Raw genomic sequence first — 11163 nt, 5'->3', positions numbered from 1 at the left:
GGAAGGACTCAATGGTCATTGGAAGGCCTTAGTGGTCATGGGAAGGCTGTAGTGGTCATTGGAAGGCCTCAGGGATCATCAGAAGGGGTCAATGGCCATCGAAAGGGCTTAGTGGTCATTGGGAGCTATCAAGGTTCATCAGGAGGCCTTAGTGGTCATCGGAAGGACTCAAATGGTCATTGGAAGGCCTTAGTGACCATTGCAAGGTCCTGATGCCCATTGGAATGGACTCTTGCGATTGCATTATACTGAGAGAGACGTAGTTCTTCAAGCACCCCCCTTCCCCCCTCCTTCCGCAGGCGGGCCGGACATTTGTGACGATGACCTCGGAGAAGGTGCCGCTAGCCCCCCAGTCGCCAGTGCCGCCCTCCTCCACCACGGCCGCCCGTGGCCTCTTTGACACGGCCATGGGCCCGCTCCAGCGCCAGCTGCGTGCCGGGGAGTACAACATCTTCAAGTGGGCCTCCATGTTCGAGGCCGACTTCGTCCAGGTGGGTCCAGATGGTCCAGAGTTCTGCAGATCTCCAACTTTATTATTATTATTATTATTATTATTATTATTACTACTACTACTATTATTATTTTTCCCTCCGCAGGTGAGCAAGCAGGGGGGCGCCCTGGACGTCCACAACCAGGTGCAGCTGGTCCGAGCGGCCATCGTGGCCACCAGCCCCAGCCTCCAGGTGCCCAACGTCCTGCTCCTGGCCCGACCCTTGACCCCTGCCACTGACCCACGGGCCCCCCACAAGCTGCCCAGCAACAACAATGCCGGAAGCAACCTAGTCACCAGGTTCGAGCTGACCAGGTGAGCAGAGGACATCCGGTCAGGCAGGGAGATGAGGATGAGGATGAGTAATAATAATAATAATAATAATAATAATAATAATAATAATAATAAATAATTATGATCCATACAGTCCTATAGTTGGAAGGAACCCCCAAAGGCCATCTAGTCCAAACTCTTAGCGGTCATTATATTATATTTTATAATGTAATAATATATTATTATTTTTATTATTAAATTCTTTTTTGGATTATTATATTATTAATAATAGAATAATATTATATTACTATATCATTATATTATATTATATTATATTAGGGCCACACAGCCTCTAATAATAATAATATAATAATAATAATTTATTGCAATAATTATTTATGATTATTATTTACTACTCAGCTCTCCATAATAATAATAATAATCTTATGTCATATAATAATAACTTTTGTAATAATAATATTTTATGTAATATTACATTTTTATGTAATGATGTTTTCTGTAATAACAATAACAATATATTATTAATAATAGAATAATAATATATTACTATATTATTATATTACATTATATTATATTATGGCCACACAACCTCAAATAATAATATATAATAATAATAATTTTATGCAATAATTATTTATGATTATTATTTACTACCCAGCTCTCCATAATAATAATAATAATAATAATAATAATAATAATAATTTTAGGTATTATAATATTTTATTATTATATGTAATAACTTTTGTAATAATAATATTTTACGTAATATTTCATTTTTATGTAATGATAATTTCTGTAACAATAAATAATCTTATCTAAAATAATATTTTAGGTTATTATTGTTGTTGTTATGTACTACCCACCCCTCCATCATCATCATAATACCTTTATGTAATAATAATAACAGTAATGGTATGTAATAATAATAAAAAATAATGTAAATAATAATAATAATAATAAATAATGATGACCCCTCCATCGTCATAATAATACCTTTATGCAAGAATAATGGTAATGTTATATAATAATATTTAATGTAATAATAATAAGAGTAAGAATAATAATAAATAAGAATAATAAATAATAATGATAATAAATAATAAATAGTAATAATAATAAATAATGATGACCCCTCCATCGCCATAATAATACCTTTATGTAAGAATAATAGTATTGGTATGTAATAATAATATTTAATGTAATAATAATAATAATAATAAATAGTAATAATAAATAATAACGATAATAAAAATAGTAATAGTAATAATAATGACCCCTCCATCGCCATAATAATACCTTTATGTAAAAATAATAGTAATGGTATGTAATAATAATATTTAATGTAATAATAATAATAATAATAAGTAAATAATAATAATAATAATAAATAATGATGACCCCTCCATCGCCATAATAATACCTTTATGTAAGAATAATAGTAATGGTATGTAATAATAATATTTAATGTAATAATAATAATAAAGTAAATAATAATAATAATAATAAATAATGATGACCCCTCCATCACCATAATAATACCTTATGTAAAAATAATAGTAATGGTATGTAGTAATAATATTTAATGCAATAATAATAAATAAATAAATAAATAAATAATAGTAATAATAATAATAATAATAATAATAATAATAAATAATGATGACCCCTCCATTGCCATAATAATACCTTTATGTAAGAATAATAGTAATGGTATGTAATAATATCCAATGTAATAAATAATAATAGTAATAATAATAATAATTAACGATGACCCCCTCCATTGCCATAATAATACCTTTATGTAAGAATACTAGTAATGATATGTAATAATAATATTTAATATAATAATAAGTAATAAATAATAATAATAATAATAAATAATGATGACCCCTCCATCGCCATAATAATACCTTTATGTAAGAATAATAGTAGTGGTATGTAATAATAATATTTAATGCAATAATAATAAATAAATAATAAATAGTAATAATAATAATGATAAATAATGATGACCCCCTCCATCGCCATAATAACACCTTTATGTAAGAATAATAGTAATGATATGTAGTAATAATATTTAATGTAATAATAATAATATTTAATGTAATAATAATAATAATAATAATAAATAACGATGACGCCTTCATCACCATAATAATACCTTTATGTAAGAATACTAGTAATGATATGTAATAATAATATTTAATGTAATAATAATAATAAATAGTAATAATAAATAATAACAATAATAAATAATAAATAGTAATAATAATAATAATAATAATAATAATAACCCCTCCATCGCCATAATAATACCTTTATGTAAGAATAATAGTAATGGTATGTAGTAATAATATTTAATGTAATAATAATAATAATAATAAGTAATAAATAATAACAATAATAATAATGATGACACCTCCATCGCCATAATAATACCTTTATGTAAGAATAATAGTAGTGGTATGTAGTAATAATATTTAATGTAATAATAATAATAATAATAATAAGTAATAAATAATAATAATAATAATAATAATAAATAATAATGACCCCTCCATCGCCATAATAATACCTTTATGTAAGAATAATAGTATGGTATGTAATAATAATATTTAATGTAATAATAATAATAATAATAATAATAAGTAATAAATAGTAATAATAATAATAATAATAATAATGACCCCTCCATCGCCATAATAATACCTTTATGTAAGAATAATAGTATGGTATGTAATAATAATATTTAATGTAATAATAATAATAATAATAATAATAACGATGACGCCTTCATCGCCATAATAATACCTTTATGTAAGAATAATAGTAATGGTATGTAATAATAATATTTAATGTAATAATAAAAATAATAAATAATGATGACACCTCCATCACCATAATAATACCTTTATGTAAGAATAATAATAGTAATGGTATGTAATAATAATATTTAATGTAATAATAATAATAATAATAAGTAATAAATAATAATAATAATAATAATAATGACCCCTCCATCGCCATAATAATACCTTTATGTAAGAATAATAGTAATGGTATGTAATAATAATATTTAATGCAATAATAGTAATAATAATAAGTAAATAATAATAATAATAATAATAAAAAATAACGATGACTCTTCCATCGCCATAATAATACCTTTATGTATGAATAATACTAATGGTATGTAATAATATCCAATGTAATAAATAATAATAGTAATAATAATAATAATTAACGATGACCCCCTCCATTGCCATAATAATACCTTTATGTAAGAATACTAGTAATGATATGTAATAATAATATTTAATGTAATAATAATAAGAATAATAATAATAACGATGACGCCTTCATCGCCATAATAATACCTTTATGTAAGAATAATAGTAATGGTATGTAGTAATAATATTTAATGTAATAATAATAATAATGGTATGTAGTAATATTTAATGTAATAATAATAATAATAATAAATAAATAATAATAATAATAATAATAATAATGATGATGATGATGACCTCCATCTCCATAATTATACTGTTATGTAAGAATAATAGTAATGGTATGTAGTGATAATATTTAATGTAATAATAATAATAATAATAAATGATGAGGATGATGACCTTGTGGTTGATTGTGGTTGTGGTTCCCTAGGCTGCTGCCCTTGTGCTTTGTGAAGATCTCCATCCACGACCGGGAGCGCCAGCAGTTGCGCTTCAAGCTGGCCACCGGGCGCACCTTCTACCTGCAGCTCCTCCCGCCGCCCAGCGAGGGCGCCGCCCCCTCCGCCGACTTCCAGGCCTGGGTCAAGGTCGTCCACCTCCTGCGGCCCCCCGCTGACCCCTCCGAGGAAGAGGCCAAGGCCCACGACCTGGCCACCGCCGCCGGCCTCAGCCTCCTCCACACGCCCCTGGTGAACCTCTACAACATCATCAACATCAACATCATCATCATCATCATCATCACAATAATAATAATAATAATAATAATAGAAATAATAATTATAATGATAATTGATCCCTTGGTGGTACAGCGGGTTAATCCGCTGAACTGCTGGACTTGCTGACCGAAAGGTCGGTAGTTCAAATCCGGGAGCAGGGTGAGCTCCTACTCTTAGCCCCAGTTCCTGCCAACCTAGCAGTTCGAAAACATGTGAGTAGATCAATAGGTACCGCTTCTGTGGAAAGGTAAGGTTGCTTCATGCTGGCCACATGACCTTGGAGGTGTCTATGCACAATGCCGGCTTAGAAATGGAGATGAGCACCAATCCCCAGAGTCGGACAAGACTGGACTTAATGTTTACTCTTACTTCATGATAATAATATAAATAATAATGATTGATAACAATAATGAAAGGTAATAATGCTAATATAAATAATAATAATAATAACATAAATAATAGGTAAATGTAGGTAAAGATTTTCCCTAATAATGATAATATAAATAATAATATAAACAATAATAGTAATATAAATGACAATAATAACATAAATAATAATGCTAATATAAATAATGACAATAACATAAATAATAGGTAAATGTAGGTAAAGATTTTCCCTAATAATGATAATATAAATAATAATATAAACAATAATAGTAATATAAATGACAATAATAACATAAATAATAATGCTAATATAAATAATGACAATAACATAAATAATAGGTAAATGTAGGTAAAGATTTTCCCTTTACAACTGGGGACTCCCTAATAATGATAATACAAATAATAATATAAACAATAATAATAATATAAATGACAATAATAACATAAATAATAATGATAATAATAAAAAAATTAATAATATAAATACTATACATATTAATAATAATATAAATGTATTAATGATGATGATAATAACATTGATAATATAATATAAATAAGAATAATGACAATATTAATAATATCAATACTGATAATGATAATAATAATAGTATAAATAATTATAATATAAATAATAACAGATAATGATAATATAATAATAATATCAACAATACTGATAATAATAATATAAATATTATAATTATAATATAAATAATAATAGATAATGATGACAATAATAATAATATCAACAATACTGATAATAATATAAATGATTATAATTATAATATAAATAATAATAAATGATGATGATAATAATAATAATGTGAATAATACTAATAATAATAATAATAATATAAATGATTATAATTATAATATAAATAATAATAGATAATGATAATGATAATAATAACAATAATATAGAGTTGGAAGAGGCCACAAGGGTGGAGGAAGGAGTCAAATATTTCCGTGATGAGACTCTGTATTAACCATAATGATAATAATAATAATAGTAATAGTAATAATGATAATATAAATAACAATAATGGTTATTATTATTATTACTATATAATATAGTCGACGACAACAACAGCTTCCTGCCATCCCATCCATCCTGGAATTAATAAATAATAATATTAATAATAAATAATGATAGTAAGAATAATATAATAAATAATAATATAAATATTATATAAATATATTATTATTATTATTATTATTATTAATAATAATAATAATAATATAACATTAATAATATGAACCATAGAACCCTAGAGTTGGAAGGGACCCCTAGATGCCACCCAATCCCACCCCATTCTTCCTGCCATGAAGGAAAGTGACCACCCGATCTCTCCCGGCAGATGGCCATCCATCCTGGGATGCATTTATCCTTGTTTTCCTCTCTACCAGCCCCTGTCTGTGGACGCGCCTCCAGAGAAGGAAGAAGAAGAAGGAGAAGAAGAGAGAGGGAGAGAGGATGAAGACGAGGAAGGGGTGGTGGAGGAGGAGGAGGAGGAGGGCCTCCCATTGCCGCTAATGGAGGCTCCGGCGGGAGACATAGTTTCGGACTCGACCTGGGAGGAGCCCCCGCCATTGCCCACCGAAGAGAGCCAGATGCAGTGGGCCAAGGAGCGGGCCCCCCCAAGCAGGTACATCATCATCATTATTATTATTATTAATTATCATTATCATTACATTTTTATGTTATCATCATTATTATTATATTATATATTATTATCATATAATTATTATTGCATTTTATATTATTAATAATTATTAATATTAATAATTATTATCATCATATTGCTTTTATTATTAATATCATTATAGCACCATTATTATATTTTATATTATAATTACATTTTTATAATATTTTATCATTATATGATTATAATGATATTTTATTATTATTATATTTTATATTATCACTATATTATTAGTATCATCATGTTTTATATTATTATATTTTATTATAATTTATTATCATTATCTAATATCAGTATTACATTTTATATTATTACATTTTTATTATGTTTTATCATTATATTATTATATTTCATTATTAATTATAATATTTTATTATAATTCATTATCATTATTTAATATTGTTATATTTTATATTATTATTACTGTACACTTTATTATTATTATTATTTATTAAAATATATTTATTATTGTCGTATTATTATATTTTATTATTATTATAGTTTATTATTATTATACTTGTATTATTATTTAATTCATTATTATTATTTAATATTATTATATTTTATATTATTACTGTACACTTTATTATTATTATTTATTAAAATATATTTATTGTTGTCATATCATTATTATATTTTATTATTATAGTTTATTATACTTGTATTATTATTTGTTAGAATTCATTATTATTATTAAATATTATATTTTATATTATTATTACTGTACACTATTATTATTATTTATTAAAATATATTTATTATTGTCGTATTATTATATTTTATTATTAATATAGTTTATTATTATTATACTTGTATTATTATTTGTTAGAATTCATTATTATTATTAAATATTGTTATATTTTATATTATTATTACTGTACACCATTATTATTATTTATTAAAATATATTTATTATTGTCGTATTATTATATTTTATTATTATTATAGTTTATTATTATTATACTTGTATTATTATTTAATTCATTATTATTATTTAATATTATTATATTTTTATTATTATTACTGTACACTATTATTATTATTTATTAAAATATATTTATTGTTGTCGTATCATTATTATTATATTTTATTATTATTATAGTTTTTATTATTATTATTATTATTATTATACTTGTATTATTATGATATCATTAGATTGGACTATATGGACAGGATGGCCCTTGTGGATATTATTATTATTATTATTATTATTATTATTATTATTATTATTTGAAACACAACAAGATGAGTCCACAGCAGACACTCTGCTTGGCTGTTGTATAGGATTATTATTATTATTAATTATTAATTATTTATTTATTTATTATTATTATTATTATTATATTCATATAATAATGGCCCTTGTGGATTCTATTACTATTATTATTATTATTATTAGCATTGGAAGAAACTGTAAGGGCCATCAATAATAATAATAATAATAATAATAATAATAATAATAGAATCCACAAGGGCCATTATGTCTATATGAATACAATAATAATAATAATAATAATAATAATAATAATAACAATAATAATAATCTCCACAAGGGCCATCCTGTCCATATAGTCCAATCTAATGATATAATATTAATACAAGTATAATAATAAACTATAATAATAAACTATAATAATTATATGACAATAATGATCACATAATAATGATATGACAATCATTATTGATATGACAATTATTATTATTATTATTACCACCATTGGAAGAAACTGCAAGGGCCATCAATAATAATAATAATAATAATAATAATAATAATAATAATCTTATTTCCGTTCCAGGAAAAACAACCCCAGGAGCAAGTCCAGCAAATCGCGCCGGAGTCATTCATCCAAGAGAGGTGGGAAATCATTGGGCGATGGATGTGCCTCTTTGGGTCGGTCTAGATGACCTTTGGGGTCCCCTTTGCATTCTGCACGTCCTTCCGTCCAGACCTTCCCCTTCTTTCTCTCCTTCCACTTTGCTTCCCTTTTAAAGAGCTATTTACGTAATTGGGCTTGGGCTCCAACCTATGAGGAGGTGAGTCTAGATGGCCTTTAGGATCTCCTATTATTATTATTATTATTATTGGTGCAAAAGCACAGTACATCACAGCAAACGAGATCTCTATGCTGGATTGCGTATCACAAAATCACAAGTCAAACACTTCCCAAGCGTCTAGGACTGTGTGATGTATTATTATTATTATTATTATTATTATTATTATTATTATTATTATCCCTTAACAGAGTCCATAGCGTTGAGCCACAGACACCCCAGTGTCCCTGACTCTCTCCATTGGTATGGAATCCGCCTCTTCCATAACACAACAATAATAATATCCTGATAATAATAAATTGTATAATATAATAATACTATTTAATAAAAATAGTATAATGCAATAATATATATTAACACCCCGCTTTATCTCTCCCAAAGAAGACTCAAAGCAACTATATATTATCATATTATTATAATATAATATAATAGTAGTTATATTTATTTATATCCTATCTCACCTCCATCAAAGGAGACTCAAAGTGGCTATGTATCACTATAGTTATAAAAAATAACAGTAATAATAGTAATATAAAATATAATTATAATTATATTACTATTATTGTTATTTTTATTATATTTATTTATACCCTGCTTTATTTCTCCTGAAAGCGGCCATGTATAATAATAATAATAATAATAATAATAATTTATATTATTATTATTATATTATTATTATATTTATTTATACCCTGCTTTATCTCTCCTGAAGGCGGCCATGTATCATTATTATTATTATTATTATTATTATTAGATTTTATATTATTATTATATTATTATTATATTTATTTATATCCTGCTTTATCTCTCCTGAAGGCGGCCATGTATCATCATCATTATTATTATTATTATTATTATTAGATTTTATATTATTATTATTATTAATTATATTTATTTATACCCTGCTTTATCTCTCCTGAAGGCGGCCATGTATCATCATCATCATTATTATTATTATTAGATTTTATATTATTATTATTATTATTATTATTATTATTAATTATATTTATTTATACACTGCTTTATGTCTCCTGAAAGAGGACTTAAAGCAGCCATGTATCATTATTATAATTATTATATTTTATATTATTATATTTATAATATTTATTATGACTATTATGACTATTACTATTATTATTATTATTATTATATTTATACCCTGCTTTATCTCTCCTGAAAGAGGACTCAAAACAGCCATGTATCATTATCATTATTATTATTATTATTATTATATGTTATATTATTATTATATTTATAATATTTATTATTACTATTATTACTATTATTATATTTATACCTTGCTTTATCTCTCCTGAAAGAGGACTCACAGCAGCCATGTATCATTATTATAATTAATATATTTATATTATTCTAATATTTATAATATTTATTATTATTATTATTATTATTATTATTATTATTTATACCCTGCTTTATCTCTCCTGAAAGAGGACTCAAAACAGCCATGTATCATTATTATAATTAATATATTTTATATTATTATTATTATTATTAATATATTATTATTATTATTAATAATAATAATAATAATAATAATAATATATTTATTTATACCTTGCTTTATCTCTCCTGAAGTAAACTTCAAGTGGCTATCTATCTATCATCAGTATTATATATTATAGTATTATTATATTTATTTATACCCTCTTTCTTTTTCCACAATCGTGAGTTTAGGAGCTCTTTGAATAATAATAATAATAATAATAATAATAATAATAATAACAGCAATAATTATGATGCCAAGGGGGCCTCCTGGGACGGGAAGCATACCCTCAGACCCTCCCTCTTTGCCCTTGATTGACTGATTGAGGGGCAGACTGACCGCAGGGGAGGTGATAATTTTGTCACTGCCGATTGTTTTTAAGTGCAGGCCAAGGTCTTGAGGCACTGCACCCTGTGTGCCGGTCACCACTGGGACCCCCTTGACGGGCTTGTGCCATTATTTACAGGGTTATGGGGGTACCTAGGTGGGTCGGTCAAGATGACCTTTGGGGTCCCCCCCTCCGGTCTCTCTCCTTCCGCAGCCTCCAGCCGCAGCCGCAGCCGCATCTCCTCGCTGTTCCGGAGCTCCTTCTCCAGCGCCAGCCTGAGATCCCGGAAGGCGGCCAACAAGAGCCAAGACCGGAAGCCCTGAGCAGACCCAGGACTGACTTTCGTAATAAAGACCGTGGTAGAACCAGGACCGGGACGCCCATTCTTGACGCTCCCTAGAATAAGAAGAAGAACAATAACAATCATCATCATCATCATCATACAATTACCTATCTCTA

General features: G+C 26.5%; 1 protein-coding gene across 1 annotated transcript; it reads left to right on the top strand.

Moving 5' to 3' along the window:
* The first annotated feature begins 306 nt into the window (after positions 1 to 306).
* Positions 307 to 10819, top strand: LOC132764544 (Golgi-associated RAB2 interactor protein 6-like). Its single transcript, XM_067472623.1, has 5 exons — positions 307 to 491; positions 597 to 805; positions 4439 to 4706; positions 6525 to 6763; positions 10759 to 10819. The coding sequence occupies exons 1-5, from the start codon at positions 321 to 323 to the stop codon at positions 10817 to 10819; spliced, it is 948 nt and encodes a 315-aa protein (XP_067328724.1). The 5' UTR covers positions 307 to 320.
* Positions 10820 to 11163: the final 344 nt, after the last annotated feature.

This window comes from Anolis sagrei, chromosome 12, assembly GCF_037176765.1.
Source record: "Anolis sagrei isolate rAnoSag1 chromosome 12, rAnoSag1.mat, whole genome shotgun sequence".
Lineage (NCBI taxonomy): Eukaryota > Metazoa > Chordata > Lepidosauria > Squamata > Dactyloidae > Anolis > Anolis sagrei.
Note: the sequence above shows the minus strand (reverse complement) of the source record. Positions and strands in the feature narration are given on the sequence as shown.